This window comes from Augochlora pura, chromosome 11 (assembly GCF_028453695.1).
Source record: "Augochlora pura isolate Apur16 chromosome 11, APUR_v2.2.1, whole genome shotgun sequence".
NCBI lineage: Eukaryota > Metazoa > Arthropoda > Insecta > Hymenoptera > Halictidae > Augochlora > Augochlora pura.
In genome coordinates, this window is record NC_135782.1 from 397,485 (window position 1) to 420,083 (window position 22,599).

Consider the following 22,599-nt stretch of genomic DNA (forward strand, 5'->3'; position numbering starts at 1 on the left):
GTTGCGAGAAAGCTAAGTCAATGGAATGGCACTAATCTTTAAGTGCTTATTGGCTCGGCCGTCTCACGCCAGGCGATCTCGCCTCTTATTGATGAATGATTTTCATTAATAATTCGTTAGCGATACTTCGGAGAAAATTTCTGTCAGGGAACAAGTTGTTTGAAATGATCTCAGGTATTCCCCATTTCCTGATCATTAGATATTTTTGGGACACCCTGTATATTCGGTATTCTCCAAAAATTATCGGAAGGACTCGAAGTCTCTATTACTATCGACTAACCACAGATTCTCACTACTGAGTCACAAATCGAAATAGTTATAAAGCAAAACCATTATACAAACAATAGCAGTACAGGAATCAGCTACTGATTTTTGTTGCTCATTAAATAAAATGGCGCGAAGAACGCGCTAGTGGCGCCAACTAGTCGCACCATCGTATTAAGAAAATATCGATTGTTTAATTAATCGATAAATTGAAAACATCAATTTTACAATATAAAGCATCGATTAACTAACAATCGATGCAACATTGCTCATCGGTAGTCCCTGCGTTAGATAGCGTTGGACAGTGGTGATCAGTGGTGACTTTGACCACTTCGAATTGTGATTCATTGTAGACAATTGTGGGTACTTGTGGTTAAGCCAGAAGGGACAAGTTCTGCAGGTACTAACTTCTTACGGGTCGCGAGTGTGAGTCTCTGGTCCTGGGTTGAGCATTGAGCAGTACATACATATGTGCACAAGTACACTAGACTAGACGAATGGTGACATGTTAATTGTAAACTAAGAAACTCATTTTATAGAAGTAAAATAATATAAATAGATGCAGTATGGCTGATTCGTCTTATGAGAAAGGACTGACGGAACTTTCAAAGATGAAGGTAAGCTATATGCATTAGGTTGATATCATTCCGTAACCGGGAACATAACCTCAACATTATATACAACAGTTTTGTATACAATAAATAATTTCGGTGCCTATGGTGCATATGGTTTATAATAGCTATTTGATATCAGTTATAACAAAATGTTAATTAATACTATTAAATAGGTTGCAGATTTGAAGATTGAACTGAAACAGAGAGGACTTGCCACTAGTGGTAATAAAACTGAATTGGTTGAAAGACTTCAGTTAGCAATTCATGGTGGTATATGTTTATAAATGAATTTACAACGTATGTGTATTTTTCTGTAAGAATTATATGTTGATGAAGCAATGTTTTCTTTGATAGATTCTGCATTATCTTTAGATGAAACTGCGGAAGAAATTTTAGATGAAGACGCAGTCCTTGGTGTAAGTATAAAAAGAATATTTCAAAATAATATCGTATTTCTTTGTGCATAATTTTAATTGGATTGTTTGAAGCACAAACTTTTAAAAGATAAATATTTAGAAGATTATCTATGACTTAATTCCTATTGGTACAGTCGTAATGCATAGTTGTTTCACAATGTAGGATGAAGAAATAGAAGAGTTATCAAGTAAACCAGATTCTCAAGAAGTTAATGAAAAAAGGAAATTATCAATAGAGAGTAATGCAAGTGCAAAGAAAATAGTTCTAAACCGCAAGCCAATGATTGAAGAAAGTAAAAATGAATTGATAGAAAAAACCGAGACTGACATGAAATCTATGGAAACTCTACCACCAGAAAGAAAAATTATTAAGTTATCAGAACTTGGTGTGAAAGAGGTGAGAATATTAATATAATATAATATCTCGCTATAGACATACAGATAAAATAAGATGTTAATACCTATACCAATTTCATGTTTAGAGATTGGAAATGAGAGCTAAAAAATTTGGTATGCCACTGTCAGAAGCTGCTAAAAAAGAAGCCAGATCTGCCAGATTCAGTATTAATAATCAAAACAATAAGTCTGCTGCTTCTGTAAAAACACCTGTGGTATGTATTTTTCATTAATTCTTATTGAGACGCTATTTGACGCGTTTTAAATATTTCAAATTCATTGATTATACACGTTCACAGCATACAACATACGACGTTTTAAAAAAGCGAGCAGAAAGGTTTGGTATATCTGTTTCTACCTTAATGGAGAAGGTAATAAATAGAATAAAATCAAATATAAATAAATTCCAATTATGATTAAATAAATAAATAAAAAAATATACATATTATATTTGACTTTTATAAGTATGTTTGATTGCAGGCCGAGTTGGAAGCCAGAATAGAAAAGAGAAAAATCAGATTTGGGGAAGTCACGTCCACCAATGATAAAGTACTTCAAAATAAAGTTAAAATTGTTAAATGATATTCAGTGTTATATACCAAAACAGCAACGTAGATTGCGAACCTTATTTTAAGTTTTCTTATTTTCAGTACAATCGCTGTATACACAATAAACCATCATCGTATTTGTTATAAAATACTTTGCGCAATGAATGTAAGCAATTTTTTTTTTAACGTAACGCAACATCGATCAATAGAAGCGTATCTAATCGCGTTTTGCAGGAAATCGCTAAAAAATATTAGATGTAACAAAAAGATTATATTCGGTGTTGCAATTTCCATGTTTTAATTTTATTCGTATTATGATATTTTGTTTCTAAGAATGCATACAGTGAGAAAAAAAATTGATTTTGAGTTGATATGCAATGAAATCGGACATACCGAAAGAGAAAACAGCATTCTACAAGGTTACTTCAATATATTGAATTTTATTATAAAATGTTTGTATTTAGGCTACAACATGTAATATAATAATTGCGTTTGGTCTAGACCCTTACGAAATGAAAAGCTAAACTGCACCACATTTACAATTGTCTCGACGAGACGTTTTCGTCAAGTTTACGTTTCAAGGAAACATTTTTAATGTAAATGAATCGTTTCTTTTTTGTCTACATTCGAGTACGTGTGAAGAAAGGTGTGTGCGAAGAGAGGTATCTCAAAATGATTACAGAACTTTGAAACGTGTTCTCTATTTATCCGCTATCCGATAAAATCACCAAGTTGTATTACAAATGTGTTTCATAAGAAATATACGAACGTACGTATAATACATGTATAACGTCTGAAAAATTGATTTATCGTTTTCTTCTCACTTCTTTTATAAAGATCAAACGAAAATTAGTCGAAAATCTGCCAAAGACATCGACATTTCGCGTAAAGTTATGTTTACGTTACACCTTTGTATTTATTAGAAGATCTGCCTTTAAATTGAAAACAGACGCAGCCATGAGTTTACATTTAAAAATTCTTTATAGAAACGTTTACGAACAAAGTCGTATTATTCCTTGAAGCGCACTCTAATAGACGAACGGGCCGAAGACACATACGATTACGTCGAATTAAAGAAGATGATAGAGATTGTACATTGAAAAACGGTGTAGAACCGAAATGTATCGTATAGATGTAAAAATAATGAAACTATAGACGCAGTAAACATCTCTCTCTCTCTTTCTCTCTCTCTCTTTCTCTCTCTCTCTCTCTCTCTGACAATTGTACGGTGTGTAGATTGTGTAATAATCGTTCACAATTCGGTCTTGTTGACCCATTAACGGTCAATGGTCCTATATCGATGAATAAACTGCGCACCTTAGATTTTCTAATGTATCAGAACTTTTTTCATTGTTTAATGAAACTAAAACGAGTATGTGTTAAAGCTCGAATTTTATTTTTGAATTTTTATAAAGTAAATCGGATAGTTAATTCGCTATGTACTCGATGGAATGTTTATTGAAGTGTTTTTTTGCGCCATTTGGAGACTAACGGTGACGAAAAAGAAATTTGAAAAGAATTTGTTATCGCCGAAATAGGGAACATTGCGCGTTAATGGACGAAGACGGTTGACGAAGTAAAGGAAACTATCTCAAGCAGCTAATCCTAAGATAATGTATTTTCTTTTCTTTATTTATATAACTTCTATTTATATTAGGTATGCACGTATGTGTGATAACTAAACAGATACACGAACTTTCCGGCGCAAAGATACACTACCAGCTTTGCGATCCGATCGAAGAGCAGGAGGCTGTCGCATTTTTAACAAACAAATAAATCACAAAAAAGAAGTAACATTTCTCTTTTACTCTCTCTCTGTCGCTCTGCATGCCTCTTAGTTGCTCTTGCTCTTTCTCTCTCTCTCTCCTCCTTTTTATAAATATATCTATATTTGCACGTAATCGTATTTGTTCAACGCATCACTCGAATCAATTGAATTACTGTTCTTTATGTGTTCTTTTTTCTTTCTTATACGAATTCGCTATTTAAAACCAGGCTGGAAGCCGCGTGGTAGAGTTGTGACGATTCATAGTAACACGACACGTTCGTATAATATATCTTAATTAATTTATACTTTATTACATATATATCTCTGTATGCATATATATATATATATATATATATATATATAGTTTTTTCTTTTCCTTAAGATCTTGAAAGATTGAAAAGAATGAAACAAAATAATAAGATATGAAACATATACATATATGCATACATACATGTGTGTGTATGCACGCGCACGTTTTTGTGGCTGTGTAAAAAAAAAATAAAAAGAAAAGATTTATTAGTCTTAGACTCGATTTGGTTGCACATGCCTGAAGAAATCATATATATTCGCAATATAATTTACATATTAATTACGTATCTGCAATTGCACACTAAAATGAAATAGAATTTCATAGTATCCGCAAGCACCCTCGCTTGACTAATTTCTACATATATTTTTCATGCGCGTTTTCTACAGTCTTACTTAAAATTGGACTGGTGCAGCCTCCTGTTCTTCAATATAACTATATGTTTATATGTATATGTATATACATACATATATATGCGTGTGTATACATATATATATGTAACAATAATCAAGTAAAATTTGTAAAATACAATATTATCGCTACGTATATCATAAATTCTTAATCTTTTTCATTTAGAATCATAAATAATTAGTAGTAGTCTTCACACCATTTGTAAATTTATTATAATCGAAACTGCCGTGTTCGCTTCTTTTCATTTTTCTTTTTTCTCCAATTTAAATATTACATTTGTGCCCTTTGCACTAATTAATTGCATAAGTATTTCGAGTGACTCTGTGTATTGTGTGTATTTTATTCGTGATCGTGGTGCTTTGTATCTGTGTTCGATTGCAAGTATGTACTCGTGTACGTTTATGTGTATGTTTCTTTTGTGTATATATAATACATATAATATAACCTAAAGGACTTACTGTATTTACATATGTACATGTAACAACGGTGCATAGTCCGAATGTGTTAATAAGTTTCATCTCCTATCGTTCTCTCTCTCGCTCTCTCTCTCTCTTTCGAACTTCCCGTCAATTATTACTAAGGTCGACTTGTATAAACAGTAAACGTTTATTCAAGAAAGGATACCTACGTATCTAAGCCGGATTCGGAGGTCGTTCGGTTAATAAACTGTGCATTACGAATATCATTTTTGTATGCATACGAATACCATATCAACGGAGAGAGTTATTAGATAAAATTCTGGTCAGATCTTTGTGTAATCCGGCTTGGCTAGCGTAAACGTGATTATATCTCTCAGTGTCTTTGACACGTTGTAAACTAACGGTGTGGTCGTTATTCGCTTTCATAGAAACTTTAATCAAACTCGAACTAATTACAAAAAGCTTACAATTCTTAGGAAATAGGCTCCATTGTTAGCGATTACTATAATAATATTTTCTTTCTTTTTGTTCTCGCTTGGCCAACCTTGGATTTGGTTTTTCCGGCGCTCGTCCTTTCAATCTCGCTTTCCCTACTTTTCTGGTTTGAAAGTGTAAAAACCGTAAGACAACTGTTTGCTTAAGAGGTCGAAGAGGAAGACAATACTAACTCTACGCATGTATTCTTACGTATTAAAACGTTATTACAGTACATTGTTAATAGAAAATAATGCTAGAACGTACATCCTTGTCATTGACAGATTCAGCGCAATGTTACGTCCAATTATGAGATCGACTGTTATTTCGGCAGAAAATTATAAAATAATATAGGATAACCGATCGGTGACCCGCATATATCCTGACCTTCGGACACATCGTTCTGAATCTGTTAATGTTATAATGCAAATACTATTTATCCGTTATTTCAAACATTTCAATGCCCCGAGACACATATGTATATTATATGTATATAATATATATATATCTAATTTTTGTTTCTTTCATTTAGGATTAGGTTACAGGTCGTTAAACTGTAAGTCCGTTTTACGTTTCACGTTTCTCTTGTACTTGTCCCCCTCGAGCAAAAGTTGCCGTCTTACCTGGACTGTCAAAAGAAAGACACGCATTGCACACCGTGCACACCGTGCTATTTGAAGATACAGGGTTGGCCAAGGACTCACTCATGCTACGAATCAAGATCGTCTTCCCTTTGACTACTAAAGTACGATACCAAACCGCCAAACTCTCCCGAGCCTTCTTCATCGTATTGTTTATTACCAGCACCGGCGGCATCACTTGGATGCGCTTGTTGCTGTGACGGTGGCTGTGTCTGTGGAGGCGGTGGTGGTTGTTGGATGGGTGGTTGATTATCCGCAGGAGATGAGAAATGATCCGCTGGATACGGGGAACTCTGGTAAGCGGCCGCATCGTCCGCCGTGGACATTGGCGGGGGCGGTGGATAGGCGCCGTAATGATAATTGGGAGGAGGTGGAGGATGATATGGTGAGAAGTTACCTGGAGGCCGATTAGGAGGTGGCGATGGTTGTTGCATGTTATGGTTGACCAGTGATGCGTTCGTGAAGGGAGGCATCTGGTGCCTTGGACCCATGGGATTATCCGTGAACCTGGTCAATGGTGGAGGAGGTCCTCTAACGTAAGGAGGGGGCGGAGGAGGCGTAGGACCACCTTTTGCCAGAGGACTCCCGGCGGCTGGTGGGATCATCGCAGGCCCTGGTCCGAGAGGAGAACTACGATCCCTGTTGTTGATCGATATCGGTCCGCCACCCGATGGAGATGGATCCATAGGATGATGAGGCGTATGATACATTTGTGGACCAGGCACTCTCATCCTCATGGGCGGAGTTCCCGATCTTACAGCTGCGAAATGAGGAGGTATAGAAGTTTGTCCGGTCTGTCTGTACGGCGACGGAATCCTTCCACGAGGTTGTATCTCGTAGCCCGTTGTTCTAGGTCCACCCATCATTTGACCAGCAGCGTTTGGTCCACCAAAATACTTGTGACCCATTGCCGCAGCTGCAGCGGAGAACGATTGCGGGCTACTCGATACTGGTTGTGACTGAAGCATTCTGGTAATAACGGAAGACTGCTGCTGCTGCTGCTGTTGTTGCTGCTGCTGATTGTTCGGCGGTAACGATGAGTAGACGGACTGCGAGGCTGGTGTAGTTTGCGAAGCAGGCGGACCCTGGGTCGTGACTACGCCAGCGGGCGGTGTGGACGGTGCCGATCCCGACGTGCTGCTACCTGGTGTAGGAAGTACATTTGGTATATCGCCAGGTTTTATCTCGGGATTCGAGTCGGTGCCTATGCCAATTAAACTAGCTTCAGCAGCAGCCTTGGCTGCTGCCTCTGCGGCTCTAGCTGCTTCCAAAGCTAGAGTCTTTTTACCCTTACCACGCCCTCTTCGTTTGGGTTTCATTGGGGACCCATCGGGATTGAAAAGTTGTCCGTCCGGTCCTGTCATCATCGGAATGTGTCCTTCGCTAGATCTCTCTGCCTCAGGAGTCATAATCGTTGATATGGTGGATACCATGGTGGGCGACATATTACTCGTAACATTCTGCGGCAAACTGGTTGGTAAACTGCTGGATAAACTGGTAGATAAACTAGTTGGTAAAGAAGTGGGTAAACTGGTAGGTAAAACGGTAGCATTCAAACTAGGAGCGCCGTCCCTACGCATTTGTTCTGCAAGGATTTCAGCTTTGCTGCGACGTCCTCGTTTCTTCTTTTTCGGTACCTCACCGTCGGTACCTTCGGGCGCATTAGGATCTCGCTGTCTTTCGGCCGCCAATATTTCTAACGCCTTTAGCCGTGCCTTCTCCAACTTTTTCGCTTCGCGTTCTTCTTTCTTCTTTTTTTTCGCTATTTCAATTGCAGCAAGCTCCAACTGTCGGCGACCGTATTCTTCGTCTTCCATCATCATTTGTTCCAACTGTTCATCGTCTAAATCAGCCAATTCGCCAGGACCGAGTCCTGTTAAAGAACCCTCTGGAACATCCCCGCTAAAAGAACCCGCAACCGACATAGTCGTACCAGACAGTCCTACGTTTTCAGAAAGATTATCGTCCATTTTTGAGTCTACATCCGCTATAGGATTGTCCATAACGTTAACCATGAGATCCTTTTCTCCGTCCTGGTCATCTCTTCTTTGAATCACTGAACCGACCAAAAAGTTTTGCTTTCGTGCTTTATTTTTACTACCAGGTTTAGGACCAGGTTTTTTTCTTTGTTTAGGTGTACCATCGTTTATTGTTTTTCTTTTACCTCCAGGGCTTTTACTTTTTCCTGGCTTTCTGGTTTTCGGTGATTTATTTTTCAATTTATGGCCATCTTTTTTTGGATTATATATGTCCCCTATAATATATCACATTTAAGATTAAAACTGGCATTAGCATTCAAGTTTGAAATTAGAACTAACAAGAAAACACTTTTAAAGACTACCTGAGTCGGAATCTTTCTCAACATCGTCGTTTACATCCTCGCCTTCATTCACGACAAATTCATCTTCGCTTTCGCCCGTTCTCCTCAATGCCTTTTTTAGCTCCTAAGATCAGGTAAAACAGGCAATGTTTTTGAATGTTCATTTATTCCTGGTGTGTGATGTTACCGTATACAAAACTGTACATATGTATATATTCAGTGGGAGTGCAGAAAAGTATAAATTAAATTTTCATCTAGGTAATAAATCGGATTAATTCAGTTGTTTTTATATAAAAAAAGCATATTTATAAATTGAATACGATATATTATTCTTATTCGTGCTTTTCTGTACTACTGATAAGCCTGACCTATAGTTTTTTGTTCGCCCGTCGAAAATAAGGTGGATGTCCGTCCGAGAGTTTCTCGTACGAGTTGCTCTCGTGAATACCCACAAATTATTTATCCATTTGAGACATTATTCATTCTCATACAGTCTCTTTATCTAATCAACTACAGTGGTAACATAGATATTACCGCTTCGACATTACGTGACGACAATCTGACTCGCGAAGTGTTAGTATCAAAATGCGATATTGATTCGTTATTGTCCGAGAGTGGCATTACTATCTTTCCAGAGTAAATCGAGCTTCGAGACTCTCGGATGGACACCCGCCTTTATACTTGCTACCTCTTCACTGTCCGTCGCTATTTCTTCTTGGTAATTAATTTTTCTTCCTCGAGTCCGTCTGCCTAAAATTTCTTCTTCTTCCGGCTTGTTCTCGTCGGGGAGTCCACCGTAAATGATCTGAAACCATTCGATCGAATTCAAATGAATCTCATAAACTGAAAATGCAATATCAAATAAGCACAACGACACAAGTTACATACTTTTCTACGTATTACCGAAGTGTTCTTTGGTTTTACTGACATTTCCTGAAAAGCAAGATGAAGAAAAGATAATATTGCAGACATAAACGAATAAGATTCGACAATCAATTTTCGCTTACTCTCTTCTTCTTTTGCTGGGTAACTTGTGGGATTGGTAAGATTGCCGGAATTTCTGGTACTGTTGTCTCTACGTTCTCTAAATTTCCATCTTTTATTTCGTTCATATCTGTAGTTTCATTACATTTTTTTATATCTTCAACTTTGATTTGATCCGTCATTGCTTCAGACATCACTGTCTTTTCACTTTCTACTTGAGAATGCGGTTCAATTGTCATTTCCTCATTTGACTCTTCATTCTCGCTTTGATTATCAGACTCGATAATACGCTTTCTCTTTTTTTTCTTTTTGCTCTTTGTTTTTGACAATGCTCTATATCTAGACGTCGACGTGGTTCTACTCCTGAAATGAATTTACAATCGTCACAGACTATAATTCAGTTACATTTAGCCTGTAACAACAACAACGATATCTTACTTTTTCCTTCTCTGTCGCCATGAATTATCGCTGTCTTCGTTTTCAGAGTCCCAAGTAGATCGAGATTTCTTTCTCTTTGGCCTATCGCTTTCGTCGCTGTCATCGTTTACTGTGAACAATTCAATGATATCCAATAACTCGTTATTTTAAATACTTACAATTTCTTAATCATTTTTTGAGATGCGCGATTACTTGTACTTACTGAAGTCTTCTTCGTAGCGCATAGTTCTAGCACGTGTACTTCTTCGAACTGACCGCGAATCTCCCTTTTTATTGCGCCGTTTCACATCGGCGAAAGTACTTTCGTCGGACGAAGTCAGATGATCGTAGAAATCCTCTTCTTCATCTGAACTTGTACCTTTGAAATCTTCGTCGCTTTCTGGATCGTCGTCGCTACTTATGTCCAAACTGTTCAGTTTGCGGTGTTTTTTGCGCGACAATAATTTCCTTACTCCTCCTTTATGTTCTTCTTCTTCGTCTTCGATACCATCTTCTCCTTCGATTTTGTATTCTTCGTCGCTATCTTTTACTGATTTCCTATCGATGTTATTTTTACTTTCTTGCGTCTCGTCCATATTTAAATCTTCGTGTTTGAAGTTAAGCTGCGAAAAGATTTCATTAATTGCGCGGAAACTTTTGACAAAGCATGATCAAGTACAAGATAAAGGCACTGAAATGTTCGATTAACTTTTAACAGTCTAATCTGGCCAATATGCACATAGTGATCGCTTACAAGCTCGGGTAGTTTACGTGCCGTGTAAGTTCCATGAATGCACAAATTTTCCATAAAGAGATTTCAATTTTTTAATAGTGAATAATTTTACCTCTGCTTCTTCTTTCTTTGCATTTACTATAGTTGATATGTCCTTCCCTCTTCCTTGGTTTCCAGCACCCTGAACTGCCTCTACCTCGTCTTGAATGGCGGCATTGATCATGGCATCGTAATCGTTAAATTTATACCTGTTTGCAGATCGTCTTTCGCGCAACTGATACACAGGTTCGCTTTCCTCGCTGGATGATGTTTCAGTACTCGAAGAAGAGGAAGAAGTCGACGATTCTACACAAAGTTGTATAGACCCAAACGATTATACTAAAATGTAAATTGTACGAGATTGCAATATAAAATTTGTTAAGGAAACACACAATACCATTGTCAGACTCTTGACTAGAAGCCTTCGACTCCTTCTGACGCGGCGATTCATTTTTATGCAGAACATTATCCAAACTTATACCGACAAAGGCTAGTCTTTTCTTCCTTAACACTTCGTTTTCGTGCCGTTTCGCTACCTGGTCGTACGTTTTCAAACTCTCTTGCAATTTAATCACAAGTAAATTCTGAAACGAATATTAGGAATGGTGAATTTCATTTCATATAATTCATTTTTTTTTTTCATATTGATCAGTGTTCCAGCACCGATACAAACTCACATGTTGACACGGTGGACAGAACCAATCACCTTCGGGTATTAGCATAAGCGCAGGTCTAAGACAAGAACAATGCCAGCCTTTGTCGCAAGAATCGCACAAAAGTATCCATTCCGGATGATCTGCCTTGTCACATTTTTGACAAGCGTATTCATCGTCTGCTTCTTCGACGTCGCTCTGAGCTACAAATCCAGACGAAAGATTGCGATACGTTTATGAAATAACTACAACGTTGCACCATGCCGCATTAATTCGAATGAAATCGATTAATACCTTTTTGTGCTGTTCTAGCCCTTCTCAACGGCTCCGATTCCTGATCTTTCTCGAGATCACTCTCCGGTGAAAATTCATGATCACTCTTGAACAGTAAAGATCCTTCGCTTTCTATATCTTCCTCTTCGTCTTCTTCTTCCTCATTTTCGTTATCTTCGTCGCTACTAGAACCAGAAGAACTTTGCCATGGATTTGCTTCGTTAAATTTTGACAGCATTTTCTTCTTCTTTCTTTTTCTTCGTTTCTTCTTAGACTTTTTTTCTTTCTCTATTTCCTTTATCACAACTTCTTCCTCGCTTTCAGGCTGCAAATCATTACAGTTATCGTCGTTGTTATAGGATACGCTAAGAGCAATTAGAGATTTAAAAAAGAAAAAAAACAAAAGAAAAGAAGAAGAATGGGAAAACGAAAACGAAAAACATACCTTTAGCTTCTTTCGCTTCTTCTTCTCTGCAGAATCCTTCTTATCTTTTTTATCATCTTTTAAAGTTTCCTCCTCGATTCTTCTTTTATCAGCCTCTTCCTTGATCTTCAATTGCGCTATTCTTCTAGACTGTCTAACCGGTGTCTCGTTTTGGGCTGCTCCAGACTGTTCTTCAGCGATGTCTCTTCCAACCTCCAGACCCAGTACCATTTTTCCTAGAGATAAAATGTTAGTATTAAGAAATATGCTGACAATATAACACCAGGTTTTGGTAACTGATAATTGGTAAAACAATGCCACTTACGTTTCTTACGCTTTTTCTGTGAAATTGGCGTTAAATTCAAAGAATCGTTGGTAGTCGGAGTTCCATCGAACTGAACAACCTCGGGCGACACATCTGGTACCTGATTGCTTCTCTGAAATTCATTATGTTTAGGTCGAGTCGAGCGTGCGTTTCCTCTGTAGCCGCGTCTTCGTCTTCCTCTAGGACGTCCCCTCGCTTTCCGTTCAATCACAACTGAACGAGGAACGCCCTGGTCGTCGCTAATTTCCTTAACTTCCTGGTCTCCGAATTGCTCCGAACTGCATTTCACAGTCTCGTCCTCCGAACTTATCATCACGATTCGACATTTCTCTGCAGCCTTTCGGGATTGCTTGTCAGCCATACGTTTCTCGCGTAACCGTATCCTTTTGCCACCCATGATTTCCTCGTCCTCTTGTTTTCCCGCATCCTCCGAATTCGATTCGTGAAAACTATTGCGCCTCTTGCGGGAAACCTTCGGAGGATCCGTAGTGTCCAATTTCCAACCGTCGTAAGTAAGTTCGGACACGGGTTTAACACGTAAACCTATTTTCGGCAGAGGAGGAACAGGAACAACGCTATCTGCGTTCTCTATTTTTCTCGGAGTATCCTCATCGGTACACGCTAAAGGGTCGACTTCTTCCGACGCAGTATTAAATAGATTTTCATCGTGATCCAATCCCATCGAGTCATCAGACACCAAGGAGACAGTTTTGATTTCGATACTTTGAATCTCCGAGTCCTCTTCCGTTTTTTCGTCATCAACGACACATTTTCCTTGATTGCCGACCAATGCATTATCATCCACTAAAGCAGCATCAGCTGTAACAGCTGCAGTAGCGGGAGCAGTACTTCTCGATTCACCTTTTGTTATCTGTGTTATCCTAACGTCCGAAATGTCGTCCTCCTTTACTCTGATCTCGTTGACTGAAACGTCTACTTGTCTAGAATTATCCATACATTTATCCAATTGTGCCTTGGACAGTGCGGAATTTTCCGATACTTGTTCTTTGGACTCTGTATAGTGGGATTTGGATTTCGATGCAGGAATATCTTTAGTTTCAGCAATATTACATAATCTGTTTCCAGCCTCTTTCGTCAAATCACATTTCGCGATAACGCTTGTTTCTGATGTTACGTCCTTCGAAGAGTTTGTCGAAATTACCGTATTCTCATTCTTTCTTAAAACAGAACTTTCCGAAGGAGAAGTCGCCAATTTGTTTATAGCGTGCGAGGGCTCCTCAAATTTCTCGTCATGATTTTCCAAAACGTTCAAGGATTCCGATTTATTAGAATTTGCAAAATTTGCAAATGTTTCTACAGATTTCAACTCTTCCGGTACGACTGAAACGTTGTTCTTGCACATTTCCGATTTATCTATACTCAACGATGTATGATCAATTTTCAATGGTAAAGCATTCGCTACCGATTGATCAACATTTAATAAGTCTTTGTCAAAGTGAATTTCATCATCGTGCGAACCGGTGTCAATTTTATTTTCAGATTTCTCAGACTTTCCAGATCTTCCGTCACTAAATTCTGACAATTCGCTCATCTTTTTACGCGATTCTATCGCATCAAGTTCTACCGTGACATGCTTGACTTTCTCGCATTTAAGGAACTTGATATCATTATCCAAATTCGTTTTCAATTTTTCTTCCACAGATTTGAAGCATTGTTCTTTGACATTTCCGTCAGATTTCTGATCGCTGACGCGACGAGATTCGCTACATTCGTTAGCTTCGCCAACTTCTCCAGTCAACTTTGGGGGTTCGTCTTCATTTGAAGAATAATCCAGCGCTACAGAATTAGTTTTATTTTCAGAAATCATGTTCTCCAATTTTTCTTCTACACTAGGAATCGAACATTTGTTTTCATCTGCAACTCTTGCAACATCTATCAAACTGTTGGTTTTGATTAACATTGGGCTTATACATTCTTTATTCACTTCATTGCGCGTCGTTTCGGCAACCACCTCGGGAGAAGCTGCTGATAATGTGTCAGTTTTCGTTAATACCGTGCCATCGCTTTTTTCGGAACTACTTACATTGTTACTTTCTTTCATTGATATGACCGATTCATTGTTCAAATCATCTTCCACAACCGAATTCCGTTCTTCTTCAACCATTTCTTCATCGTTTGTCACATTTTCACTGTACTTGTCTTTGCACTCGGCTTGTTCATTTATTATTTTCCCGTTATCCTTTATTGTTTGCAACTCGGATTGTTGATCATCGGCAACTGAACTCTTTCCTTCGTTCGACACGGTGTGATTTTTGTCGAGACTGATCGGTGTCGATTCTTCCAAATCACCGGTTCCTTCTTCGATTTCCGTATCGCCAACCGTAGATGCTTCCACGTTAGCGACAATCGAGTTGTTCTTCGTTGCAAGTGATTCAGTTGTAACAAGTTCGAACACATCGTCGCTACCATCGTTCGAATCGCTGCTCTCATAATTTGCAACCAAAGATTGTTTCGCTTCTGTCACAGATTCCTGAGACTTTCCCGATTCTACACTGATCGTTGGTTCCATTTCTGTCTCGGACTTTTTAACATCCTTCTGATCTTGCAAATCAGTTACGATTTCAATGGCAGCATTTGTTAAATTTTCCTTCTGATTGCTCTCTTCCTGACTAATGTTTGAAACGACTTTGCAATCGTTTGCATCGTGTTTTTCTGAACTTGTGGATTCTGCTATCGAATTGGAAGAATTCTGCCGAGTACTCGGGAAACCAGGGTCCTCCGTTTTCGCATTCTCAGATAACGAAGTAACATCAACAGCAACGTCGATTTTCTTCTCTTTAGCAGTCAATGAAATCGTTCCAGATGAAGTTTCACTTACGAAATGAACGCCTTTTTCGTTAAATTCGCTCGATTCTCTATCAGCACAATTACTTTGATTTCCTAATGTAGCATCGTCGGTATCGTCGACATCGTCAAATTGATTCGCAGATTCAATCAAGTTCGGCGCATCTACATCTTTCGGATCCTCAATTGTATTACCATCAGATTTCGATGATTGAAAATGATTTGTTTCAGGTACTATTTCTGTCAATGATAACACGTTGGAAGTAGGATATTCACTTTTAGAAGAAGTTTTCTCTTTAGCAGACAATGAATCTGAAACAAAAGAATCGGAATGCGCTTCGATGCTTTGACACGGAGCAACGACTTCGCCACAACCATCATTCGAGCTACTTATCGTAGGAACTAATGCGTTTCTGACACACTCTTCGGCAGATTCTGAACTGGTAACAGCCGCAGAATTGTCCGTAGAATCTGAATCAGTGTTAATATCAGGCACAGAATTATTTACGACCAAGTCAACTAACAGATTTTCATTCAGTTTTTCAGGATTTTCAGAAACTTCGTCTAGGGTTCTGATGTTCTGCGAGACATCGGCAACGGTTTGTTCGCTGCCTTCGCCGTATTTAAAGTTCACTGTATCCGCGTTTAAAACAGTCTGTTTCTTGGCTGTTGTTTCATTATCGTCATCCACCACCTGTTCTATTTCATTGGTATTACTCCTCGTGGTTTCTTCGCTGTGTTGTTCGGTGAATTTTTCAACAACGGGATCAGATTCTTTTCCGGAATGTGTTGCCTCTAGATCCTTACCAGCGGAACTATCCACTTGTTGGTCAGTGAAACATCCAGCGGGATTATCCTTGGTATTCGATTCAGAATCGCAATCGTTATCGTTATCGTATCCTGTTTCGGGCTGTGAACTCGAACACGAATCGTTAAGGTACGCCAAATCTGTTCTCTGATCAACACCGTCTTTGAGAGATGCCGACTCGAACGATTTGCAATGAATTTTATCTTCCGAACAAGAACTCGGAGTGTCGGTTGTTTTCACAGTGCTATCTTCCACACCTGACATTTCATTTTGCGACTGCGATTCCATAAGCGTGCCACATTCTCTGCTGCCCAATGTTTGATGCCGCCGTAACTCGACGGACGAACTCGATAGTTCTTCATTCGAATGATGTTTGCTTAAGTTGTTGGTACTGTGCGGCTGTGATGATGTATTCAGCACATCTGTTCTATCGGATTTCAAATATTCATCCGTTGCGTTTTCACTACTGGAAATGGAGTCTTGTACAGTATCACTGATAGACGGTTTTGAACTTTCTGATTTCGCTGGTTTCGACATTAAGTCAGACTCAGAAATGTATCTGGATCTGAACCCGGATCCGGATCCAGACCCGGACCCGGACCCGGACCCGGACCCGGACCCGGACCCGGACCCGGACCTGGACCTGGATCTAGACCTGGACCTAGACCTGAGCCTGGACCTAGACCTAGACTCTAACCCCGACCCTGTCGTCTCCATCCCAGACAAGTTTCTCTCTGTCTTCGGCACCTTACGGTATTTTTCTTTTATGGAATATTTCGAAGAAACAGATTGCTCCCACGCGTCGGTTGGTCCTTCTATCGGTTCCAATCTGGTTTTATTGTCATCCTCACATAATTCATTGTCCGATTCGGATGTATACGATTTGACTTTCAAGGAATTATTGTTAGTTTGCGTTACGTCGAAGTCATCCGACTTGTTGTAAGAGGTGATCATGATATCTTCGATGGGTTTAGAAGATGAAACACACTCGTACTGTAACGTGTCTGATTTTGATTGTATAGTAGTTGAAACTGTATGATCAGATTGTGATTCGAATGCCCCTGCTCTCGAAGTGTACGATATACAATTGGGTCCAAAAAAAAATCTCGGCGGCGATGCCGCAGGTTTACATTCATTGTCTACTTTGTCCAGCATGAAAGTGTCCGTAATCGCATCTTGTGAAACTACACTGTCCGAGTTGCAAACATTACGCGAAAGTTCTTTGCCGTTCGTCGAGTCTGTCGAAGGTGTTGCCTCCGTGGACGAGTCAAGTGTTTCGGATGTGTCCGCTTGACACAAAGATATAGACGAGTCACACTGCATTGCCGTAGCTTCTTGTAGAGTCGAATTTTGTTGGTGTTCCGCAGAATTATTTCCAGTTTTCTCTTCCAAATCTCGCTTCGCTTCCACGTTCTTCTCATGTAACCCTACATTCTCGGTATGTACAGAGTTTCCATCTATTTTAACGCGTTGCTTCCCATTAGTAGAATCCTCGCACTCGGTTTCGTCGTTCTTCGATGATATGTCTCTTTCATTTGATATGATACTACTATCGCACTCTGTCTTCTCACCTGGTTTCCCAACATCCCATCTCGATATCCTCTTGACGGAACTGCCCGTGTTCTTCGGTATAATCTGAATACCCAATGTCGGCTTGAACTTTGGCTTTTCTTGCGTAGAACCTACAACTTGACAATTGCTACTCGGCAGCTTTACACTAGAGACACCAGACTGCGGAAAGTTCCTGTTCAATTTGATTGTAGGTTTATTCGTCGTTACCAGCGAACAACCAGTTGAAATTTCAGTTATAAGGATGTCCTCGGATAAGGTTTTATTATTAGGTGAGAGAGACGAAGTAGCCGAGTCAGCTTCATTTTTTGATTCGTTGCTTTCTTTATTGTCGGCTGACGTGTTCTCGCTGGGATTTCCTGTCTGACATTCTTCTCCGGATCCTTCACCATAGAAAAAAACAATTGGTTCTTCGACTGCTTCACCAAGACCAGGGTTAACAGCATCGCAATCGCTGCCTGATCCCTCGCCTTGAATCATCATCATTGGTTCTTCAATGGCTTCACCAACTTCATCCCTCCAGTTTCTACCGATAAGTGGTATTTTATCCATAGATCCTCTGATCGGTATCACGTCGGCTCTTAATCTTTTCAACACATCCAGCTGCATATCGTCTCCTTCTATCGGACGCTTTACCGATGTCGCGCTCATCCTTAACGATGTTATCTTACTTGGATCCGGAAGTATCGTGTAATTTGGTAATCTGTGGTCTTCCTTAGTGGGTAACCTAGCGGTATTATGATACGGTGTAGAGGCCATTTCATAAGCGGGATACGACATTTGTCTTTTACTCAAATCCGCTACCATCGCATGATTACGCATCATCACAGTACGAGCATCATACGGTGAATTCGTCACTTCTGGTTTATTCAATTTTTTCGTACTGAGGTCCATTTCTCTGTGCTGAAAGTCTTGCGTTCTATACCCGGCAGAGGGTAAATCCACACCTTTGTTAAACTTTCGACTAGATAAATCTATTCCGGAGAAATCCATCGGTCTATTTTGTTCGTTAGCACCTTCCCAGCCTCTAGGCGATGTAGATAAATCCATGCCCCTGTGCCCCCTAAGCGTATTAGCTTTCTCAATTTGACCTCTTGCACAGAAATCTTGCGGTAATCTGTCGTCGTCTCCGTTTACCGTGTTTCCTCCAACAATACTACCCGATCTTGCCAAATTCTCGGCTATTTTCTCCAAAGATTTTGCACCACTTGGCTTCTCAAGTTTCTCCGACTGTATCCTTACAAGATTTGCCGCCAACTGATCGATCGGTTTCACGGATAATTTACTGTGCGCCGTTGACATATCCGTCGATGGAAACAAAAGATTATTTTTACTCATCGACTTGTCCAACGGTTTAACGATTTGTTCCATTAAATCTTCTTGCTTTTTTACGTTCAGTCCTGTAACTGCTGGTGTTGCCCCTACAGCTACCTTCTCATCGTGCGTTTGTTTCAATTCAACAACATTTACCAATTTAAGAGGAGACGTGATAACAGGTGTTTCAATCGATTTCAGCGGCAACAATTCGTCCGCGTTAACTTTTGAATTATTACACATTGCCGTATTATGCTCTTCGGATTTAGTATTAGATGTAAAAGCAGTTGTAATTCCAGATTCTTGAAGTTTGTTCGTTTCTCTCTCTTGGGACAGGGTCGATTCTTTTCCTGCTGTTCCATCAACTTTCGCATTATTAACTGTCAATGAAGATTCCAGTATTGAGAAAGGTGCCGCAACGTAATTTGACTCCACTGCCAGATCTTCTACTATTTCCTGAGAATCATCTTCTTCCGTATTTTGTTTCGAACTTTCATCGTGTGTTACCTCATCCTCGGTTTCCGCTTCTTCCTTGCTACGATCGGCTTCCTTAACGTTACCCTTTTCTCTTTCCTCTTCACAATACTCAGCTCTATTCTTTGCTATTTCTTTCACGTCCGAACTTTCGCTATGAACACCGTTTTCTTGTACAGTCTCATCCTCCAAACTCGGGGACGTTGTTATTTGTCCCGTATCGATAATAGGTTTCTCAGAAATCTCTAAACTATTGCTATCTTCATTGATTGGAATAGCTGCAATCTCTCCATTCGTTAAGGTGTTTATAAGACCGACAACGCCTTCTCGATCCCTGGTATTAACAAAAGATTAACTAAGTATCTACTTTGATATTTATTTACAAGCTGTTCAAAAGACTAGAGAATACGTCCTGGTAAACTTACGTAGCTACAAGCTCCCAATTTTCTTCGTCTAAATCTTCCCTATAAACTCTTATATTGCACTCTTCATCAAGCTGACACCAATATACCAAACCAGATTTGTCTCTGCCCATTGGTTCCACGCGCAGTTCATTAGCTGCCAATTTGTTCACTTCGTTTTTAAACTTTTGATTTAAGTCAAATTGAGTTTCCAAAAGAACCTGCAACGACAAAAATCTTTCATGTATCGTAAACAGAACCGCGAGAGCTATAACAGAAGCTTTTGCAAAATAATAACTTGATGTATTCGTTGTTATTATCTTTAAGAAATGTAAATCAATTCTTTTAATATATACTTTGAGTAAGCGTAGCTTAACCGCAATGCGAGCCTTTTTATAACCAAAACGTTCGAGCTCCCATCCATCCTGATTAGAATACGAATGGCAGAACTTGACCAGTGCTCGTTCCCATTTTTCTGGTGATACAGTTTTACGTGTTTTACGCAACAATTTGATGTGCAGGTCTATCAATTGTTGCGGTACTACAATAAAAACAATTGATCATTACAATTAAAAAGAACACATATTCTAAGGTATTTAAGATGTATGTATATGAAATATTGATTATTACTTGTATAAAAAAATTCAACAGTTTCTTGAATAATTTACATAAAATATTACTAAAAAATCTTATACTATTTTCTCTGAATTATTTCGTCATGAATTAACAAAATCAGAGTATCAATAAGCAACAATCACTCTAAGCACGCTAATAGCATATAGGAATACGTTTAGATTATTAAACAATTAATAATGGAGCATATTCAATGAACTGTCGCAACAATGGAAAAAGAATCTCTACCAATTAACTGAATATATAGTTAAAAATGCGTTGGACACTTTTACGTTAGCTTGTTATAAACTCTCCGTTTTAATTGAGTGGTTTCGGACGATAAAAGAAAATGGTATTTTCTGGTAAAGAATGCCGCAAATATAAAATTTTCCACTAATATATTCCAATGAAAATAGCAAAGAATTTGGCGCATCAAGCAAAATAGTATTGCTGAGAAAAATCGATCAACATAGCGAGGATGCGCGTATTTGAAAATTTTACAAATATATTTGTTGCTGTATTTATTCGAAGAATCACCACGCGATTCATAACTAGCAATCACGTGTAACCGACATTGACAACAAGGGAGGTGGCAGCACAGGAGAAAATAACAACAGAGAAGAGAGAGCGAATCGAACTCGCCTGTCAATAATGTTATTGAAACATACCGATGAATCCTAACTGTTCGCAATTATTCTAAATAATTGAATCCATGCGATTAATCGAATTGCTGCGGAACGAAGTTCACATAGTAAGAAACAAAAGACGAAGGAGATATGTATGAAATTGCGGTTAGCGTTTCGCTGGTGAGAAAAAAGGATAAAAACAGAGCGACGAATAGCGTGTTTACTCGTTAATACGCGATCCGAACGATGGAACTACAATGTTCGAAGAGCCAGTCAAGTCGAATAGAACGGATATAAGCGGTGAACAAGAGAATAAAGTTCGAGACGAAAGCTGTTGGAAAACCTGTAATATCGTACGCGAAGCGAGACTTTTGGCCTCGCGGGGGCGGGTCAGTCATTCCCTCTCACTCTCTCGCGCTCTTTTCTACGTATACACATATGCAGATTTGAGTTTACTTACCATCCTGCGTGTTTTCGAGCATCTCTTGAAGGCGCGCAATATCCGGATAAATGATGCCACAGGACTTGCCAAAGCACTCGAGGAACGAGCAGATCACAGCGAAATTTGGGTCACTCGCGCAAGAGGCTTCGTTATCAGACGCCATTTTTCCGCCGCTTCTCTCTGGGCCCGTCGCCGCTAGGCGATACACTACGCTAGGCGGCCTAACAACTCGTATCGCATTTTCGTAAAACCGCCTCCGCTGGCCGAGATCGAACTGTCGGGGGGGCTGCTTTGCGATCGAGATATCGCAAAAAACGTTCAAATTGAACACGGCTCAAAGTTGCTCAAAACCGCTCAAAATCGACGAAACGCCGGCCTTAAACGAACGTTCCAACGCCGCTTCCCGCTTCTCGTCGCTTCACTCACCGTCCAAGTGTACCTTCCGTCCGATGGTCCTCTCTCTCTTTCTCTCTCTCTCTCTCTTTCTCTCTCTCACACTCTCTTTCTCTCCCTCTCTCTCTCTCTCTCTTTACCTGGCGCTCACACCCGCATCAGGAAACCACAAGCGGATGGCGAATACGAAATAGCAGACACGCTCTTTTGCGTCACAAAAACACCAGATTGGAAAAACGAAACAGGGGAACGGAGAAAAACGGGAGGCGAGGGAAACAACCATGGACCGCGCGCAAAGCAAACCTTGTTTTTCTCCCTGTTCCCCTCGTTCTCGTAACTTCCCCACTTTGTTGTCGGTATTGTTCCAAAGATTCAAGAAATTGGAAGATTTCTTGCTCCCGTGTGTCCTCGCTCCCTCTCTCTTATTCACTTCACACTTTTCCACATATCACAGTGCTCGACCGCAAACACATCGACACGCAGACCCAAGCAAAGATCGTTGCGCCTCTCAAGTACAACATACAACACAACGGCGAAGCGTATGCGTGTGTATGCGTGTGAGCGTGATACGTTGTGTCGTGCCGTGTCATGTATGCACGCGCGGAGAACGCGCGCGCGCGCACCTTCGCTCGCAATAATAACGATGCACGTAATCGCAGGGTATCGCGTTCCCCAGGCACATTACTTTGTACCTCGCCGTTCCGTCGGCGAGAATTGTGTTGCTCTCGA

The 22,599-nt window shown here is 39.7% G+C and overlaps 2 protein-coding genes across 5 annotated transcripts; one reads left to right on the forward strand and one right to left on the reverse strand.

The window, feature by feature from the left end:
• The first annotated feature begins 492 nt into the window (after positions 1–492).
• LOC144476777 (SAP domain-containing ribonucleoprotein) lies at positions 493–4,295 on the forward strand. Of its 3 annotated transcripts, none has more exons than XM_078193996.1 (7): positions 498–881; positions 1,052–1,145; positions 1,233–1,294; positions 1,458–1,691; positions 1,777–1,905; positions 1,990–2,061; positions 2,171–4,295. In XM_078193996.1, the coding sequence occupies exons 1-7, from the start codon at positions 831–833 to the stop codon at positions 2,270–2,272; spliced, it is 744 nt and encodes a 247-aa protein (XP_078050122.1). In that variant the 5' UTR covers positions 498–830; the 3' UTR covers positions 2,273–4,295. The 3 variants fall into 3 exon arrangements, with proteins under 3 accessions (XP_078050123.1, XP_078050122.1, XP_078050121.1); XM_078193995.1 differs by having other exon boundaries at positions 499–881; positions 1,052–1,148; XM_078193997.1 differs by lacking the exon at positions 1,990–2,061 and having other exon boundaries at positions 493–881; positions 1,052–1,148.
• LOC144476764 (uncharacterized) lies at positions 2,649–22,517 on the reverse strand. Of its 2 annotated transcripts, XM_078193962.1 has the most exons (17): positions 21,496–22,517; positions 20,154–20,338; positions 19,822–20,018; positions 12,427–19,730; positions 12,123–12,337; positions 11,699–12,002; positions 11,429–11,607; positions 11,149–11,335; positions 10,825–11,057; positions 10,203–10,602; positions 10,001–10,109; positions 9,586–9,925; positions 9,467–9,511; positions 9,267–9,383; positions 8,600–8,702; positions 7,553–8,512; positions 2,649–7,402 (listed from the first exon to the last, which is right to left on the reverse strand). In XM_078193962.1, the coding sequence occupies exons 1-17, from the start codon at positions 21,638–21,640 to the stop codon at positions 6,327–6,329; spliced, it is 12,099 nt and encodes a 4,032-aa protein (XP_078050088.1). In that variant the 5' UTR covers positions 21,641–22,517; the 3' UTR covers positions 2,649–6,326. The 2 variants fall into 2 exon arrangements, with proteins under 2 accessions (XP_078050088.1, XP_078050086.1); XM_078193960.1 differs by having other exon boundaries at positions 2,649–8,512.
• Between the last annotated feature and the right edge of the window lie 82 nt (positions 22,518–22,599).